Source organism: Pimephales promelas, chromosome 20 (assembly GCF_988280905.1).
Source record: "Pimephales promelas chromosome 20, fPimPro1.hap1.1, whole genome shotgun sequence".
Taxonomy (NCBI): Eukaryota; Metazoa; Chordata; class Actinopteri; order Cypriniformes; family Leuciscidae; genus Pimephales; species Pimephales promelas.
In genome coordinates, this window is record NC_142788.1 from 2,385,001 (window position 1) to 2,406,311 (window position 21,311).

Consider the following 21,311-nt stretch of genomic DNA (forward strand, 5'->3'; position numbering starts at 1 on the left):
GATGGATAGACAGACAGACAGACAGACAGACAGACAGATAGACAGATAGATAGATAGATAGATAGATAGATAGATAGATAGATAGATAGATAGATAGATAGATAGATAGATAGATAGATAGATAGATAGATAGATAGATAGATAGATAGATAGATAGATGACAGATCTTACATTTGTATTTCTCCTCCAGGTGACCCTTACAGAGAGAAAGGAGCCCAATCTTCATCGACAGAACTCGGATCTTCCCGCTGCGACCCCTGAGGATACAAGAACATGGTGGATAAGAGCAAACATGAACACAATATACATCTGCCCATTATTGATTCCACAATAGATTTCCGCAGTGTTCATTTAGTACGACACAGTGTGTGGCAGCACTGCAGGCCTGAGCTTGAGGGTTTTGACAATAACACACACACACATCAATCAGCCCTGAGCTTCAGGCCAGCCTTCAGCAAAACACACGTGTGTCAGTTTCCTTCCTCATTTACAACAGAAACTGGAATAAAGACGCTCAGAACAGTGGAGCAACTTTAGTGTTGATATTCACACAACTGCGCACACACATGACTACAATCATAATGCAATGTCAACGAGTAGACCAGAGACACCCTGAACTTACTCTGATGTTACGTAGACTTATAAGTTTAGCATATTTCTAAACCAAAACATCCATTTTAAAAGCGGCTGCAACATGAACACACACTGCGTTAGAAAAATGGCCTTCTATGAGAAGTGAGGAGCATTTAAGGGTACAAGTCGGGAACCGGCCTACCTTACATATTTCAAGTCCAAAAAAATGGTTCCCAAGCGAAATTTTGAGTTTTTACCTTCTAATTTTCACATCAAAAGGCCGCCAAATTGCATATCTTGCTCAGTCGTTGGACCATTTCCCCTAGTTTTTCTTTAAGTAGGCAATCAAGATGAGGAAATCAACTTTCTAGATCGATAATCAAGGGTCAGAGCAAAGATATATTGGAGGCTCGCTGCCTTTTTTATGTATATATATATATATATATGCAAAATACCAACTTTTACGGCGAGACCCTACTGTAGGTGAATAGGGTCAAATTTTAAATAACAGATATCACAATGAAACTTCCTCAGTTGATTACTTATACAAGTATATAAAAAATGTATTATAAGTTTTTGAAATTTGTATGTTTAATTATGCAAATTAGGCATTATCTCATTAAATATGTGCCATTTTGCATATATTTTCAGTAGATAGATCTAAACATATGATAAAGCCAGGTGGAAAGTTATTTTTTTTTTCATTTTGTTTACACACAAGATGAAAACATTGTTCAGAGGTATTTCAGGATATATGCTTTATTACATAGGAAATCAAAATAAACTGTAAAAAAAATAATGTAATAAAAAAAAACTATATTAAATTAAACTAAACTATATTAAATAACTGTAATAAAAAATAAAAAAAAAGATTAAAATTTCACATAAATCAGGCCAGGAATGATTTATTCACAAATCCCTCTGAAAAATGTCAAAATTTCACTTGGGAATCATTTTTTTTTTTTGGACTTGAAATATGTAAGGTAGGCCGGTTCCCGACTTGTACCCATAAATGCTCCTCACTTTCACATCTAGACTGTCCAGTGTTGTCGTGCCATACGTACGTGTCGTAGACATTGAGCAGCCAGTTGAGACACATGTCCACACACAGCGGGACGTTGACCAGGTCTTTGTGTTCCTGCTCCAGTCCGTCATACACAGAGGTCAGGCAGTTGATGACCTCGGGGACCGTCAGCTGCTGCGAGTTCAGCGTCAGCTTGTGTTGCTGGAACATGGCCTGAGCCACACTCAGATCCAGCAGATCCACTGAGACACACACACACACACACACAGCTTTAACCCAATGAAGACTACTGATCACACATTTATAATCATCATCAAAACATTCTCCTTCTGTCAACCTGATACTGACTAATTAGACTTGAGTCGCAAGTAAAACACATTGGTAACACTTGACTTGAAGGGGTGAGCATAAGACTGACATGACATAATCATCAAATGACATATGTGTTGAATATGAAGTGCATGTTTATGAAAACTGTTATTAAGTGTCATTTGCTCAGTTATGACATGTTTAATGCAAATAAGACATTGTTTGAGATGTCTTGTTATGACACCTTGACATAAACCAATACATCATAACAGCTTTATTGGTTAACATTACATTAAACTGTCAGGCGGTTGGTTTCGACATTGGCCGTCATGAAGACATTATAATTTTTAATGACAAATTCAATTAGTACCACTGTAGTTGAGCTCACGAAACATATTCATGACACAGTTATAATGCCTCATGACAGCCAATGTCAAAGCCAACCACATCACAGTTTAACTTCATTTAATGTCAAGATATCATGACAAAGACACTGACAGGTTATGATGTATTGGTTTATGTCAAGATGTCAAAACAAAGACATCTCAAACAATGTCATATTTGCATTCAAAATGTCATTATTGAGCAAATGACACTTAATGCCAGTTGTCATAAACATGCATAAACCCTACTTCATATTCATGGTTATGAAGGTGTCATGCACAGTAAAGTGTCACCAGGCTTTTTAGTGTAACAAACGCCCAACTTCAGTGTCGATTCACCTGATTGTAGTAGTTATGTTTGAAGATGAATATTTACTTAATTATCCATAATTTATTAGTCACATATGATCGACAGGCTTTTCTCTCAATCATCACTGTATTGTATCGCATTATATATATTAAAACTAGAGAGCTTTGATCATAAAACTGCACATTTCAATAGCATAAGACATGATTGTGTGAAGATCTCACTGGATAACAATATCAGCTATCTGAGTTTGATTTTTGGCAATGTAAATAACATCTGGATTACAAGAAATAATTTTTTTGTTGAGATTATGACTTTCTAGTGGAGCATTAGAGGAGAAATCTCTGTCTTTTTAAGTAATTAAATAGTAATCCAAGTCATTAAAAACACATTAAAGGGCATATTTTCCATCCAGTGACTATACATGCTCACAATCAGCGAGGTTTTCTTATATTAATATTTAAATCAAAAGCCATTTGAGTTCTTCAAGAAACAGTTCAGACGCTATTAAATCTCAAAACATACCAGATAAGGTCGTGAATAGGGTTGAACAATTATCATGATTATCATTACTGGAATATTATTACCTAAAACTAAATTAACAATGCGATACAACAATCCTGATGAGCAAAATGTGGAAGCACATAATAAGTTATCCAGTGTGAGCTTAAAGGGTTAGTTCACCCAAAAATGAAAATTCTGTCAGTATTTACTCACCCTCACGTTGTTCAACCCCGTAAGACCTTCGTTCATCTTCGGGACACAAATTAAGATATTTAAGATATTAAGATCGCTCCTGCATACAGTCCATAGGCTTCTTGAGGGACTGGCTCTTGCTGTCCTCGAAAAGTCATTAAAGACATCGTTAAAATAGTCCAAGTGACTACAGGGGCTCAATCTTAACTTTATCAAACGACGAGAACACTTTTGTGCGCAAAAAAACAACAAAAATAACGACTTTATTTCAACTATTCACTTCCTTCTCCATGAGCCTGTAGTCAGTTAACGTGTCTGATTGCGTAGAGCTACGTCACACGTAGGCTCACTATTGGCCGACGCTGGTCATGTGTGTGTGATGCGTGTGACGTACAATAACAGAAGCTTACGCTATTAAACTAGTAACCTGACTCGCGCAGAGGGAGAAATAAACCAATAGTTGAAATAAAGTCGTTATTTTTGTTGTTTTTTTGCGCACAAAAGTGTTCTCGTCGTTTGATAAAGTTAAGATTGAGCCCCTGTAGTCACTTGGACTATTTTAACGATGTCTTTAATGACTTTTCGAGGACAGCAAGAGCCAGTCCCTCAAGAAGCCTATGGACTAGTATATAGGAGTGATCTTAATATCTTAAATATCTATAATTTGTGTTGCGAAGATGAACGAAGGTCTTACGGGGTTGGAAAAACATGAGGGTGAGTAAATACTGACAGAATTTTCATTTTTGGGTGAACTAACCCTTTAATCATTGCATGTAAGTACAGTCAAACCAAAGATTATTCAGACACCAGCTATCATTTCTGATATTTTAGTACTAGTGGGTACCATTTTGCAAGATGTAAACAAAAAAAAAAAGCAAAATAAAGTAAACCGTAACATATTATACCGTAAAAAAATGTGGGACCAGACATTTTGACCAGACCAAGTGTGTTTTCTGTAATTGCTAATGCTCGTTTTACACACACACTGAACACAATGAAGCATTGCTTGGTCACTATTTGAGCTAAACTGGTATTATCTAATTGTGGAGTTCAATTGAACAGATATTCAACATAATTCATGTGTGAGAGTCCAACAGAAGGACGAACAAAACCAGTCAAATATCCACTGATCTGAGAACTGTGCCCAGATAGCAAACTGATATTGAATCAACGTGGAAATATGACATCGAAACAACGTTGATCTGCTCATCGAATTAACGTTGAACCAACGTCAGACGCGTCATTCTTTCAAAACTAACGGAAAATCAACTTAAAAATCAACGCGTTGTTTCAACGTTATGAAAGCAAACCAATTTTCGATTTTCATTTCGCTTTGAAGAATGCCGCGTCTGACGTTGGTTCAGCGTTAATTCGACGAGCAAAATCAACGTTGTTTCGATGTCATGTTTCCACGTTGATTCAATGTCAGTTTGCTGTCTGGGTGGTTTGATGTGATATCACCATTTTCTAAACTATAGCGAATAAACTGTGAAATAAATATACATTTTGGTTTGAATGTATTTCATATATACAGAAAGCAATAAAATAGCAACTGATATAATAGAAATCAAGCTTCTGGGCAGAATGTCATGTTAAAGCAAACACCTGATTAATTAACATAATTAACATAATTAACACGCAGGTTTGATTGCTCGTGTCTACATGGCTCAGCTAGATCACGTCAGCGACTGAACACCATCTTTGATGGAGCGATGGATGGATGACATATTCCCTGTTAATTAGACCTATTAACAACTCAGAAAACAAACATGCGATGCAAATGACGATGTGAGGTGGTGGAGACATCACACACACACACACACACACACACACACACCTAACGGATTCTCTTTGAGCTGTTAATTGGGCCTCTCTAAGTTAATTGAGCCGATGGAGTGAGACGATGCAGCTCTAATCACACACACACACACTTACAGCAGAGGGCTTTCTGTAGCCGGCGGATCTTCATAGCCGTCCTGTACGCGGAGAAGCGCACATTGTTGAGGTCCGCTGTATGGAAACAGAAGAGAAAGCACAAGAAACTTCCTGAAGTGTGTGTGAGAACGAGTCTGTAGTTATTTAGATGATTCGTCTAAACACTGTGACACACACACATCCACATACGTTATAAACAGCATATTTCATTACAACATGCAGACTGATACAGTGTTTGACTTCATCTTTAAAAGGGGTCTGTTAATGAGTGTGTTTACAAGTGTGATCTGACACCGGTTGTGTGGGGGGATGTAAAGGTCATGTAACAGGTTGAACTGTTCTTATTAAGAAAAGGTCAAAAATGCTTAACAAAATATGATCAATACAGCGAGATGTTCGTCTCACCTGTCAACTTCACACAAATCCCGTTTGACATCAGCCGGAAAACAATTTGATTTTAAAATCCATCCTAACGTGGTTTCCTGGTGTTTTCAGAACGATCAGTGTGTTGTTGTGAAGGTAAACACACTCATTAGCATTAGCAGCGTAGAATTAACAGCGAGATCTGACGACCTAGCCGGACACAAAACTTGACCGATTCTATTCAATTTTCAAAACCACAAAAAGTTTACTTTTTGACTGTTAAATTAAACTATTACAAATATTTAGTTATATAATATTAGATCAAATTTAAAACTGAAAACAAAAATAAGGTTGGCATTTACCGGATATGAAATATTATATAATTAAATAACTATAACTTAATCGAAAATTCAAATATAGAACATAAAATCTTATTCGAGACATTAACAACAGTATTAATTATTTTTGATATATATGAAGAGTTCAGATGCAAAAGCCTCTAAGTGCCATTTGAAATTTTCTTCTAGAACGATCATTTTTATCAAGCTTGTATATTTAAGTTCAGTGATTTCACTTAAATTGCAATGATAATTACCTATTAATTGTTATTTAAGTGAAATTACTGAACTTAAATATACAAGTTTGATAAAAATCATCATTAAAGAAGAAAATTTCAAATGGCATTTAGAGGCTTTTGCATCTGAACTCTTCATATATATACCTAAACCAAACACAAAACTAACTCTCTCACATCTGGTTCGGTGCCGTGTGTGTGTGTGTGATGACTCTAGAGGTTTCCTGCCTCACACGAACACACACCTGCACTGACAGCGGACACTTGCTGTCCAGTATTTATTCATCTGTGTATTTTGGTGAGACTTCAGTTTCTCTCAGCGCATCTCTCGAGGCCCAAAACATGTATTCGACTCAGTGTGTGTGTGTGTGTGTGTGTGTGTGTGTCACTTACAAAGAGAATGATACAGCTCCGTCATCTTAGGATGGTCCCAGCATGTCGTCTGACTGTGATGACTGCAGAAGTGGACAGAGAGGGAGAATTAGACTCTGACAAACACAACACTTGCACCGTCTGTTGTTATTGTGTGTGTGTGTGTGTGTGTGTGTGTGTGTGTGTGTGTGTGTGTGTGCTTGTGAGAGAGACGCTATCTTGGACACAAAAAGGCTTGCGGGGGTGAGACAGAACCAAACAAAAGAGATCAAAATCTAGAGCAGAAATGGAGGAAGAGCATACACAAGTAGGGAGACGTGTCTTAAATACGCCCTGACTGTGTGTGTGTGTGTGTGTGTGTGTGGACTGGATTCTTTGTGCTATCTATTTCACTTGTGTGAGGTCAGATGTGAGCTGACAGATCCACCCAGAGCCCTGGAGACGTGTCCACTCGGATGACCTCGCTAACACAGCTGCCATTACATGCTCACTGCTAACCCTCACTGTCTGGCACACACACACACAGGATTTTAGCCAATCAGAAGTGGTCTGTAATTGGTCAGGTTCACTGGGTCTAAATAATAATAATGTTTCTTTTTTTTTCTTTTTTTTTTTATTGACGTTGCAAGACATAAAATACACTTTTGGTCATATTATACAACATATTTGTCCTTGTCCTACATCATCATTTTTTTTTCAAAACGAAACAGAAAATCAATAATAAAAAATAAGTAAATAAATAAATAAATAAATAATAATAATAAACCCTAACCCAAGAACAAAAACAGGGGAGTGCCTCAGGTATTATAAATCAGACAAAGTCTGATCTTATTGTTTGAATAAATTTCAAGAATCCATTCCACAACCTCTTGAATTTATCCATTTCAAGTCTACAAGTGGAGGTCAGTTTCTCCATAATAACATATATATCATGCATCACATCAACCCAATTTTCCTTTCATGGCGCTTCCACCTTTAGCCATTTCATAGTAATTCCCTTTTTTCCTGCTAGTAACATGATTTTAAACATTTTCCAATTCAGATTCTTTTTACCTTGCATATTAAGTCTTCCCAAATAAAGTGTGTCAGAAGTGAAAGGTAGATTAATTTGTAAAATCTTGTCCATGCATTGTTTAAGTTCCATCCAATAATTCACCATCGAAGGCCACTACAAAAAAATATGAACATGGTTTGCACTCTTTTCCCCACATCCCCGCCAACAGGTTGTTGTAATAATAATGTTTCTATTGCTACTTCTTCACTGTTTTTCCAAATTAAAGGGATACTTCACCTCCGGAAAGATGGATGTGTATTTAAAATGATTCATATATGTAGAAGAAATGTGAAATTATTTTTGAATTTGGAGCTTTCTAGACTGAGAAAAGCCAGAAAATGTATTTTTTGGCATATGTGGATGAAAGACAACAACTCCCAGAATGCACTTGCTTCGCTGCCCTAGGAGGCCACGCCTACCGGTAACAGAGCGCAGTCGTTAAACAACAAGTCTACTGTAGGCTACTAGTGATGAGTCTGCCCGGAAATGTGTTTCAAGATCGCCCAAAATGTCCGGGATTGGACTACTCACACTGACTCCGCCCACTGACGTCTGATTGGGCCAGGCAAAGCTACGGAGAACACTGGGTTGGTAGTGTCTTCTTGTTGCATAGCAGAAAGTATTGCCAAACTCCCTATAACCTCCTGTTTTATATATATATATATATATATATATTTTTAGGTCCGTTCTTGTCTGTCAGTCATATAATGGAGGTCTATGGTCACCACCTCAAAGAGCATGCACAGAGAAGTCCAAATTAAACATGATTTAATGACTCGTGAATGTAAGTACACATTGATGGCCTAAGACACGAAACGAGCGGTTTGTGTGAGAAAACCAACAGTATTTATATCGTTTTTACCTCTTGTAACCACAGCCACGTCAAAGTGACAGGCATTTATTTTAATAAAAAATTAACAAAATATTGGAAAAGTGTAAATAGTGTCTAATGTGTGTGTTTATGGGGTGGCTGTAGGGAGGGCTTTATTGTGCCAATAAGGTGGTATCCATTTAATAATTTAAATATATATAATAATGTAAACTCTATGTTATTATTTCATGCCATTTAAAGTACAACAACACTAAGGTGCAAATTGTATCTGGAACTAATAAGTATAAATAAAATTACCATTTACACTTATCGCGAATAAAACACTGCAATTAAAGTAGAATCTATAGCTATTTAAACTTAGTTTAAATAACATCTTAAATAGTAAACATTGTAAATAGCATCAATTAGCCTCAAAAAGTCAGTTTGCAAAGTATTCTCGTAAACACAGTCGGTTTTGTCTTAAATAAATGAGAAAGAAACAGTATATTTGATCAGTGCATTCGGTCTTAAAGGGACAGCAGCCCAATACTACTGATTCAGTCTGTGTTATTAATGTTAATCGAACAACAGAAGACCGAGAAAACCACTCAGTGCTCTTCAATTTATATCTTTTATACCTTTAATTAGGATTGATCTATATTTAGCCCTCTGGGGCGCGGCGAGCTCACTTTCTTCAAGTCCAAATTACAAGACTCAAATTACTGCTGGTTTTGATCTTACATATATGTGTTATAAATCATTCGATCCTGTTAAGGGTCTTTTTGTGTGCATACTCACAATACTCACAAGTGTTCTGCTTAAAGAAAAATAAACATGATGCGCGTTTTGCCTTCTCTCTGTCAGTGAAGTTCATTGTGAAAAACGTCAAACTTAAACATGACTAACTCAGTAAATACTTGTCACAGAGACCCGAAATATTTCTCTCTATGAAGCTCAAACAAAGTGGGTGTGTGAATGAACGAACGAACGCATACACACTCTTACAGACGAAAGACACACACCTCAGGTATGGCATGATGGGGAGTCACTCATGAAAATGTACATTTTTGTGCATTTTGGCTATTTCTGTAACAATCAGGCATTGCATATACCCTGACAAATAACGGTTGGAGTTGTTCTAGTCTCGAGTCCAACACCAGAACTGCTTCCCACACACACTCCCAGGCTGAGTCTCACTGAGTTTGTGTTTGGAGGGAGCGAGTGAGAGAGCCAGAGGCTGTCAGCAGGTGTTAAGTGAATCTCCTCATCTCATTCACAGGTTGATGAGAGGTCCTCTCCGCTCCGCTGGCGTCGGCGAACGGCTCAAACGGTCTCCGACTGTCCATCTCAGCCAAACCCGACAGACAGAACGCCAGGGACGAGAGCAGCTTTAAATAGACCCAGATGGGCGTTCAGGGTTCAGCTTTACTGACGCATGCCTGGACCCGGTGGCGGCGGATGATGGCTCTGTCACAGAGATTGATTTTCAGCCGCGAGGATCAGCGAGGGCCGCAGTGTCTGGAGGGTAATTCGGCTGGTTACTGCACACGGGTGAAATAGGCAGCAGGAGAACAACGAAGACTGGAAACTACAGTGAGCTTGTTACGTGGCGTACTCACAGTCTGAGACACTCAGACAGCATGTCCCCATGAAACTAACATATTTTTTTGTATATGTTAGCCTTAAAGGAGTAGTTCACTCACCCCCATGTCATCCAAGAGTCCATGTCATTTAGTTCGTTTCGTTTGTTGAATGAACCAAATGACTCGGGAAAAAGATTCGTTCATTTTGATGAACGAGTTCAAACAGGAGAGTTACGAACGCATCACAGAACAGAGGAAGGCGAGCATTTGTGCTTATAAAACTTAAACTTTGTTATTTATTTTTTAAATGAGCGATCGTTTCGCTTGATAAGACCCTTATTCATCATCTGGAGCCCTTTGAATAGTTTGTAATTTGCACTGAAACTGTCTTTTGAACCTTGAACCGTTTGGTTCCCATTGAAGTCCATTATGTGGAGAAAATCCTGGAATGTTTTCATCAAAAACCTTAATTTCTTTTCGACTGAAGAAAGAAAGACATGGACATCTTGGATGACATGGGGGCGAGAAAATTATCAGCAAAAGTTGTTTTTTTTTTAAAGTGAACTACTCCTTTAAGGTTATCTACTATAAGCTAATGTGGTCCAAAGCAATAACACAATTCGGATTTAGAAGATATAAGCATTCAAAACTAACAGTCTCTCACTTTCATCAATATGGATCAACGATTTTGATGACATCACTCAGAATCTGAAGCCCCGCCCCCATATTATAAATAGACGATGAAGCTGTGGCTGAAATATTTACTGTTTTCTACATGATGAATGGCACACAGTGCACTATATAGGGGATAGGGAATGATTCAGACAGTGTAAATATGCTTTCCATTGGCGCAAATTTACAGCGGATTATATGATTGAGTCGGTGCAGCCCAAAAAAATGTTTGAATTCTGCACTGAATGATTAGCATGATTATGATCACAGTTTTGCTTTAGCAACAGTTTCATATTAAGTCTAAAATGGGAATATATTCGACTTTGGCTGACATAAGATGTCAAGTGCGGCTTTATCAAGCTCAACAGCTCTGGCCGAGTTGTGATATAAACTAAACGCCATTGGCTATTTTAAAAAGGGGAGGAGCTGCTCGATGTGATCAAAAAATACAGTAAAAAACGTAATATTGTGAAATATTATGACAATTTAAAATAGCTGTTGTGATGTTTAAAAAGCAATTTATTGTGATTAAAGCTGAATGTTCAGCATCAATGTCACATGATCCTTCAGAAATCATTCTGATATGATTTGATGATCAAGAAACATTTCTTATTATTATCAAAGTTGAAAACAGTTGTGCTGCTTCATACTTTGGTGGAAACTAATATATTTTCAGTAGTGTAAATACAGTGTAAATTACAGTTGTGTAAATGTGTAAAGCACAAAAAAACTAAGAAGTAACAGCTTAGTTTGATTCTGCAGGAAGCAGGCACACGCTTACAGTGGAGGATGCGAGATGTGTTTTATTCACAGCGGTGAGCTGCTGACAGGATTAGATGCTGCTCTCTCATCTCAACACACACACACACACACACACTTCTCTGAAGTCCAGGGAGCCGGTCTCACACACTGAGATGAATAAACATGAACTCTACTCAACTCATTATATTCACAAAACAGTCTTAAGAGTTAGAGAAATAAGCTTTTCGACAAAAATACTTTGTAGATAAAATACTTTTCCTTTCTTATGACCTCTCTCCATCACTCTTTACGCAGGACCGACATTTGAGACATCATCATCTCCACTTGACAAGCTTTAAAATAATAACCAACACACACACACACTCGAGTTTCAAACACATTTCATCCCTTTGATCTCTCCAATTAATGTTTGACGATATGAGTCGGCGTAAGTATTGGTGTGTGTTAGAGAAAGTTTGTGTTGTAGTGGAGAAGAGTCAGCATTTCACTCATGTGAGTGACTTATATAAGACCATAAGAACATTTCTGGGCATTATTTTATAAAATAATTTTCAAAAAATGTGAATAATAATAAAAACAATAATAATTGTTATAGCTATGTACATAAATATACACATATAAATGCACACACACAAACAGCTATTAAAGGGTTAGTTCACCCAAAAATGAAAATTCTGTCAGTATTTACTCACCCTCATGTTGTTCAACCCCGTAAGACCTTCGTTCATCTTCGCAACACAAATTAAGATATTTAAGATATTAAGATCGCTCCTGCATACTAGTCCATAGGCTTCTTGAGGGAATGACACTTGCTGTCCTCGAAAAGTCATTAAAGACATCGTTAAAATAGTCCAAGTGACTACAGGGGCTCAATCTTAAGTTTATCAAACGACAAGAACACTTTTGTGCGCAAATTCGTTTATTTCTCCCTCTGCGCGAGTCAGGTTACTAGTTTAATAGCGTAAGCTTCTGTTATTGTACGTCACACGCATCACACACATGACCAGCGTCGGCCAATAGTGAGCCTTCGTGTGACGTAGCTCTACGCAATCACACTACGTTAACTGACTACAGGCTCATGGAGAAGGAAGTGAATAGTTGAAATAAAGTCGTTATTTTTGTTGTTTTTTTGCGCACAAAAGTGTTCTCGTCGTTTGATAAAGTTAAGATTGAGCCACTGTAGTCACTTGGACTATTTTAACGATGTCTTTAATGACTTTTCGAGGACAGCAAGAGCCATTCCCTCAAGAAGCCTATGGACTAGTATGCAGGAGCGATTTTAATATCTTAAATATCTTAATTTGTGTCCCGAAGATGAACGAAGGTCTTACGGGGTTGGAACAACATGAGGGTGAGTAAGTACTGACAGAATTTTCATTTTTGGGTGAACTAACCCTTTAAATAGTATTCTAATAACAGTAAATCTCTTTTACACATCTCTCTTCTAACATAACAACATTAATAATAATAAAAATACATTATTTGTATATTTCCTTTGTATTTATCAGTTCGGTAAGGTGCCATGCAATAAGTAAAATTCAGGTGGGCAGGTTAACACAAACAAACACACAATACTGTGCATAGAAAGACCCAAAAACAAACAGAAAGAGATCTGAAACCACATTTGAGAGCAGGACCAGTGTGAATGCTTAGAGAACTGGGTTATTTTACACCTTTTGACCACTTAAAGATGTTTGATTAAAGATAACCCAATGGTGAAAACACCTTGCCACACACAATACCCACTTTGTCGCAATTCTTTCCACTTTAAAGTTATTATACAGACAAATGAGCTGGTGCAGACTGCCCTGCGCTGAGTTTGGTCTTCAGAGGGGTCAGGGCATTCCCTCACAGACACTTTTAATTCGCTTTGCTAATTCGCCCAGGCTCGCGGCAGGAAGATCAACGAGCCGCGAGGACACAATGCACAGAGAAGCAAACGTTTGTTCTGGAGAGCAGCGCTCTAAAGTCACACACAAGGGTTTTGTGGACATGTAAGAAAGATTCCCTCAGGAAATGAAACGATGAAGGGGAAAAAAGGATCTGTGGTGTATTCATGAATGCACAGCCATATGGGTGCTGTCAGAGCCATACGCGCTAAAGACGTTCAGCTACTGGCCATTCCTCACAACACACCTGCCGCCTACACACACTTTCATCTCCTTTTCTACACTACTAAACTCCAGACATGGAACAATCGGTTCGCTGCAATTCGGAAACTCAGTTTAGTGACTAATAAATGAAGTAACCATGCAAATTAATTCATAAAGTGTATTATTCTTTCTCTCGGTTACTTTTATTTTTTTCACATTTTAAATAAATAAATAAATCACATAAAATTAGTTCTATTGGCAGATGATACTAACATTTTTGTATTTTACAGGAGATTTTGGAGGCTATTACTTTAGAAATGTGTAAAATAGAAAGAAGGTTTGATAGAAATAAATAAGTAGTATATCAGTATTGAACAAAGCAAAACATCTTTTGGACCACAAAAAAAGTGAAAGCACCCTTCAAGAGATCGGTCCACGTGGAAACAGATGTGTGTGTCAGACGCAGCACTTACTTGATGTAGTAGGGCACTTTATTTTGGGACACCGCTCTCTGCCAGGGCGTCTGCACTGAAGCTGCGGACATAATAAAAGATTAGATGGGGTCTGGTCATGATGGTGTTGGGAAATGAAGCATTAATTAAGAACATCTCCCTCATATCAGCGGACCCTTTTAATTTCTCCCGACACTAAATCCTCGTTCCAGAGGTACACACTTGATGATATATATTACCCATCTGCTCTCTCAGCAGAATGTAGTGTACGCAACACTGCTTTTGAAGCTAATGGCATGGGAAACGGGATGATACAACTTCAAAGAACAAACTCTAAAAGTTTGAAGCGCGTCAGCATTACCCAATACACACTGAACTCTATGAATCGAAGGGTCGAGCTGCGGAGTAACTCCCAGCGCAGTCCTGGGATGGAGATGTGAAAGGACAAGATGGGACAGAAAAGGACATGGCGGGTGTTGTAATAAGGTAAAAAAATAATAATAATTTGCTGCCATTTGCTGCCAACCTTTCAGGAAAAAAAGGTTTGATGAGACCATGAGATGAGAGAGAGAGAGAATATAATTTGTATGTTATATAACTTGTTGTTTCGTTTAAATGTAACTGGCACAATACAGCCAATAAAAGGAAACATTAAAACTGCTAAACTAAATCTAGTGTGTGTGTGTGTGTGTGTGTGTGTGTGTGTGTGTGTGTGTGTGTGTGTGTTCATGACTGCTCTTGACAGTCCACTAAAACAGAAAATAGTAGACGATTAACCTCTGAATTATTAAACACAAAAGCTTAGTGTGTGTGTGTGTGGACTGTGATGTCTGATTTTCCACAGTATCTGACACTGGCTGTTTAATTTTACATGGCTGCCAGATATTGTTTGTGCGTGAGTGTAAACTTGTGTCAATTAGAATAAAATGAATTTTAATTAGTTGTGTCCCCTCAGAGTGAAGTGGCAAATGTCTGCAACAATGACACTGATTACATTTACACTGTACACAATCAATTACATTGTACATTTGTATGTACAATGAAAATGAAAAAATCCCCTGCTAAAACACAATAATAAAAAAGACACAGGTTTACGTTCGGACAAAGTAACATCGGACCATTCTTAAACAAGCTGAATGATTTAAAGTATCATTTATATCAAAAGGTGTGAAATGAGTTATGCGGTTTTAAAACCTTTATTAAGGGGTTTCTTCTGAAAAGACCAACAACTAGACCAGCACTAAATAAGCACTAACCACTGAAAATTCATGCTGGTCTTTTTAAAGGGATAGTTATATTTATGTATTAATGCAAGTACCAGTAACTTTTTAGGCAGGGTTAAAGAATAGCATGATTATGTAAACCTATTCATGTTTTTACTGTTTAAATGTGGGTTAGTGACTCACTGGATAAGAAGTGTTGAGAGGAAGGTCCAAAATCCCTGTGTGCTTCCCGTAAGAGCTTCAACCTGTCCTCTACAGAAGCCTGGAGAGAGACAGAGAGAGAAAAAGATAAGCCGGACAAGTATCACAAACATGCTGAAAAAATGCATCCACACTCTCAAAGCAGGGTAAACAACTCAGCATTTGAAAGACAGTAATGAACAGACACACAGTCTACAGTCTCAGTGAGTGTTCGAAATACACCCTGTGGAAAACAGATATGGTCTCATCACAGCTCAAACACACACAAACACACACCAATTACTCTATTGACAACAGCATACTCTCATACACACAGACTAGGATGATTACACAAATCACCTTTAGAGAAGCGAGGATTCATTAGAAGGAAATGTAAAAGGGAGGGAGGGGAGGGAGGCGAGAGAAGAGGAAGGGAGAGGGAGGGGAGAGGGAAGGGAGGGAAGAGGAGGGGGAAGGGGAAGAGGAAGGGGAAAGGGCAGGGGGGAGGGTAAGGGTAAGAGGAAGGGAGAGGGAGGGGAAAGGGAGGGGAGGGAAGAGGAGGGGAGGGAGGGAGGGAGGAGAGAGAAGAGGAAGGGCAAGGGCGAGGGAAGGGAGAGGGAAGGGAAGGGAAAGGAAGGGAGAGGGAAGGAGAAGGGGAAGGGGAAGGGAGAGGGAAGGAGAAGGGGAAGGGAGAAGGAAGGGAGAGGGAAGGGGAAGGAGAAGGGAGAGGGAAGGGTAAGCAGAAGGGAGAGGGAAGGGAAGGGGAAGGGGAAGGGAGGGGAAGGAGAAGGGAGAGGGAAGGGAAGGGTAAGCGGAAGGGAGGGCAGGGCGAAGGGGAAGAGAAGGGAAGAGAAAGGGAAGGGAGAGGGAAGGGAAGGGAAGGGGAAGGGAGAGGGATGGGAGAGGGAAGGGAAGGGAGAGGGAAGGGGATGGGAGAGGGATGGGAGAGGGAAGGGAAGGGAGAGGGAAGGGGATGGGAGGGGAGGGCGAAGAGGAAGAGAAGGGAAGGGATCGGAAGGGAAGGGAAGGGAGGGGAAGGAAGGGGAGAGGGAAGGGGAAGGGGAAGGGAAGGGAAGGGAAGGGAAGGGGAAAGGAAAGGGAAGGGAAGGGATGGGAAGGGGAAGGGGAAGGGATGGGAAGGGAGGGGAAGGGGAGGGGAGGGCGAAGAGGAAGAGAAGGGAAGAGAAGGGAAGAGAAGGGAAGGGATCGGAAGGGAAGGGAGGTGAAGGGAGGGGAGAGGGAAGGGAGGGGAGAGGGAAGGGGAGAGGGAAGGGAGGGAAGAGGAGGGGGAAGGGGAAGAGGAAGGGGAAAGGGCAGGGGGGAGGGTAAGGGTAAGAGGAAGGGAGAGGGAGGGGAAAGGGAGGGGAGGGAAGAGGAGGGGAGGGAGGGAGGGAGGAGAGAGAAGAGGAAGGGCAAGGGCGAGGGAAGGGAGAGGGAAGGGAAGGGAAAGGAAGGGAGAGGGAAGGAGAAGGGGAAGGGGAAGGGAGAGGGAAGGAGAAGGGGAAGGGAGAAGGAAGGGAGAGGGAAGGGGAAGGAGAAGGGAGAGGGAAGGGTAAGCAGAAGGGAGAGGGAAGGGGAAGGGGAAGGGAGGGGAAGGAGAAGGGAGAGGGAAGGGAAGGGTAAGCGGAAGGGAGGGCAGGGCGAAGGGGAAGAGAAGGGAAGAGAAAGGGAAGGGAGAGGGAAGGGAAGGGAAGGGGAAGGGAGAGGGATGGGAGAGGGAAGGGAAGGGAGAGGGAAGGGGATGGGAGAGGGATGGGAGAGGGAAGGGAAGGGAGAGGGAAGGGGATGGGAGGGGAGGGCGAAGAGGAAGAGAAGGGAAGGGATCGGAAGGGAGGGGAGAGGGAAGGGGAAGGGGAAGGGAAGGGAAGGGAAGGGGAAAGGAAAGGGATGGGAAGGGGAAGGGATGGGAAGGGAGGGGAAGGGGAGGGGAGGGCGAAGAGGAAGAGAAGGGAAGAGAAGGGAAGGGATCGGAAGGGAAGGGAGGTGAAGGGAGGGGAGAGGGAAGGGAGGGGAGAGGGAAGGGGAAGGGGAAAGGGAAGGGATGGGAAGGGAAGGGAAGGGGAAGGGAAGGGAAGGGAAGGGGAAGGGAAGGGAAGGGAAGGGGAAGGGGAAGGGAAGGGAAGGGAAGGGGAGAGGGAAGGGGAAGGGAAGGGAAGGGAAGGGAAGGGGAAGGGGAAGGGAAGGGGAAGGGAAGGGGAAAGGGAAGGGGAAAGGGAAGGAATGGGAAGGGAGGGGAAGGGAAGGGGAAGGAAAGGAAAGGGGAAGGGATGGGAAGGGAAGGGAAGGGGAAGGGGAAAGGGAAGGAATGGGAAGGGAGGGGAAGGGAAGGGGAAGGAAAGGAAAGGGGAGAGGGAAGGGAGGGGAGAGGGAAGGGAAGGGGAAGGGAAGGGAAGGGAAGGGAAGGGGAAAGGGAAGGGGAAGGGGAAAGGGAAGGAATGGGAAGGGAGGGGAAGGGAAGGGGAAGGAAAGGAAAGGGGAAGGGATGGGAAGGGAAGGATTAAGGATAGGACTGTGTAGAGTACTTGCATGAAGGATGAGGAAGAGGAAAGTAAGAGGAAAGTAAATGAAGAGAAAGAAATATAGAACAAAGGAAAAGGACCTGCATGAAAGGAACAGGGCAAGGCAGAAAAGGAAACAAGAAAAGAGTATGGGGAGGAAAAGGCAGGAATTAGGATTAGGCAGGAAAGGGGAATTAAAAGGGCAAGTAAAAGAGCTGTGAAGGAAAGAGTGTAAGGTGTAGGCAGAGGACCTGCAGTAGTTTCCAGCGCATGTTGAGGTTGTCTAACTGGCGGCTGGTGGTGGAGGACAGCTGGACGTCCAGGGGGGTCAGCTGACCTGCCAGATCATTCACAGCTCGAACATCCTGCTTCAGAGGAGCAGTCTCCTCACGAAACGCCTGGAACACACACATTACCATAATCACATTACCAGCTTTATCTCTGCATATCACACAAACACACATTTAAATAAATCACCAGCCGGAGCATTTGGAAATGACTCACACCATGTGTGAGAGGTGTAACAGTGTTACTTTATGATAAAACTACACAAAAATTGCTTTAGGCAGGAAAATGATTGATTAGAATAATTGTTAAAAGGAACAGTTCACAAAAAAAGGAAGTTCTGTCACCATTTACCCTACCAGTGTGTTCTTACAAACCCAAACAATTATGTTTCTTTCCTGATGGAGATGTTAAACTGGATGTTCACATGGCTCTTTTCCACACAATGGAAGTGAAAAAGACTACAGGCTGTCAAGCTCCAGAAAGGAGCCTGACAACCTCCAGTTCATGGTATTGTTAGTGTAGAGAAGCATCCAGATAAACATCATCAGTTATGCTCCAAAGAAGAAAGAAAGCCATGCGGGGTTGAAATGAAATGAGACTGATGACAGAATTGTACCAATTATTCCTTTAATATGCCATGATGACTTGGCTGAACTTTTTCTGATATCATCCTAAGCATATAAGGAGCTCGGCCTGGACTCATCGTCCACTGGTTACAGGCCACAGTGGGGAATAAACACAGTGATGAGCTCACCGTTGTCCTTTCGATGTGATCCTGTAGGGAATCTATGAGAAGGTCTCCCACAGGTTGCCATTCTGCCTTAAGCTCCTCGGCCCGAGCAAGACGCAGGTCCAGTTGGTCCATGGAGATCTGGAGGTCCTGGAGTTTATCTAGCGCTCTCTCCACCTGCTCTTGCCAGGTGCCCGCGTGTCCCATCAGCCTGTCCCAGCGCTCACTCACCTCTGCGGTCTGCTTACGGATAGCCTTCGCCACCTGCTGGGCCTTCTCCTCCGGGGTCGGCTCTGAGGAAAACCACAGACACAAACTCCATTCAAGTTACGTCTTCACTTCAGTTGACCTCATTTTAGATAAGTTCTCTGAAAGGATCTAAAAAGGTACATTTGGATTTTACAGTGCTAAACACTGAAACACAAAAGCATATACAGATGCTGTGTGTCAAACTACAGAGGAGCCTAAAGGCCCATTCACACAAAGATGACTTTATAAATAACTAGCAATAATTATATTAAAGTGCCCCATTATGCTTTTTTCGAATATTACCTTTCATGCAGTGTGAAATGCAGCTAAACGGTCTGCCAAGTTCTAAAGTCAAAGGTGCATGATAAATAAAATTATTGTCTCCCAAAAGGAAGAATGGACACTGAATGGCCTATACTAGTCATCAGGAATTCAAGTCTCACTTCTGTGAACTGTGAGCAATGCGGCAACACATTAGCATAATGGTTTCTCATTGGCTGCACACAAACAACGTCTATTTTGACCCGCCCTCAAACACTGTAGCTGGTTTGTGTTGGGTACATGTCGCAAATTAGTGCTAAATTCACTGATATTATTGCAGATTATCTGTTGTTCTTAGTACTTTGAGAAAAAATAATAGATGGAGCAAGATTTGTTTAGCCAACTTTAATGTTATATCAGTCATTCATGTTAGCACAGGGCAAACATATGTAAGCAATAAGGTACGAGAGGCTGTGCTGTATCGTGAATAAGTAACGGCTGAAGATATATATATATATGTAATGTGTATATATAATTGGTTCGAATCCAACCAAGTAGAAAATGCAACATTGTAAGAATTTAAGTTGCTCGGTTACACTTTATTATTTCGATAGTCACTTTAGACATTCTACTAATTATAAGTAACTTTGCAACTACATGTCTTTTTTGACAATAATTTGCCTTAGGTCTTGGAAATGAAACACTATGTGCACAAGTGTGTTCCAGGAAAAATAATGACTTGGTATTGACTGAAATATCGATGTTTTAAACACAATCATCATCATGTTTGACCGCAGGACAGCAAATGCGAGTTCATTTTCAGTCATCTCTGCAGAAATGCAATATAGAGACTGTACATAGGAACACTATGAGTATATAGCAGGCACAAACATGCCGGTTTAAAGATAGATATCTATGAGAACAACATGCGTCACAAAAGCTCAGTTTTCACAGTCCACACAACAAAGCAAAAACAGCGTTTCAAATTCATCCACTTGGGAAAGCTTTTAAAAAAGCGCCGCCTTGGTTCTCAAAAATACTCAATGTGGAGGAAGGCCAAAACAGACAGAAAGAGATGTGTTTTCAAAGGAATGGACAAGGCGGTATAATTTTGCCCCATCCTGTCTGGACCCGTCTCTGTGTTTGGGATTCGCATATGATCTCTAAAATGCCGCCAATGGGAAGCTTACAGTAATAAACACTCTTTTAATCACCTCACATTTATCAATATGAAAACAATTTGACCTGTCAGCTTTTTGACTTTTCCACATTGCTTAGAGAGGGGTCACTTTAACGAGTCCACTCAGCTAATGAGCTAAAGAGCTAAAGAGAGGGAGGTTTGCAGACGACAGCAGCAGATGTTTGGGCCATTTAGAGAGAGCCGAGGGCATGTCTACGGGCAGGTCTACAGCATTAACATCTGCTCTTTCATTCAGCTTCAGGTGAGAAGAAGACACTTGAGCACAAACGGCAGGGCTGATTTCTCCATTCCACAAGTGCTCACCTCTATCTTTCATCTTTATATTTCTGGTTCAGCCAAGCGGGAACCAATTTACAATTCAAATGCGTTCAGGCGTTTCTGGAAAGGTTTGAAATTCAATTAAGATCCAGGGGTTGAATGGAAATGAAAGTGACGGTTTCGCAGCGGCTTGTTTATGCTCATTTGACGACGAACTGGGGAACAGATTGCTTTACATTGGGAAACATACAGTTTGATTTGGAAAACATGGCTTTGCGTGAAAATTAGCTGTGTATGATTTTATCTCTTGCAGTGCGTCTGTTCAGATAGCTGAGCGCTGCACTTTGATCGCAGGGATAAAGAAAGATGGAGATCGCTCGAGGTGTTTGGAGAGAGATCAGAAAACACTGCCCTTCGGAGCCCAGCTGACATCCGGAGTAAATGTGCAAATGAGTGGTGG

General features: G+C 40.8%; 1 protein-coding gene across 7 annotated transcripts in view; it reads right to left on the reverse strand.

The window, feature by feature from the left end:
• Positions 1-21,311, reverse strand: part of utrn (utrophin) — a 305,780-nt gene that overhangs the window by 62,509 nt on the left and 221,960 nt on the right. For all 7 annotated transcript variants that reach the window (XM_089124741.1, XM_089124740.1, XM_089124743.1 and 4 more), the window contains 8 exons: positions 18,907-19,175; positions 18,116-18,262; positions 15,370-15,448; positions 13,985-14,045; positions 6,558-6,619; positions 5,228-5,302; positions 1,638-1,839; positions 172-257 (listed from right to left, as the gene is read on the reverse strand). In XM_089124741.1, the coding sequence (XP_088980867.1) occupies positions 172-257; positions 1,638-1,839; positions 5,228-5,302; positions 6,558-6,619; positions 13,985-14,045; positions 15,370-15,448; positions 18,116-18,262; positions 18,907-19,175 (981 nt within the window). The remainder of the gene's footprint in view (positions 1-171; positions 258-1,637; positions 1,840-5,227; positions 5,303-6,557; positions 6,620-13,984; positions 14,046-15,369; positions 15,449-18,115; positions 18,263-18,906; positions 19,176-21,311) is intronic.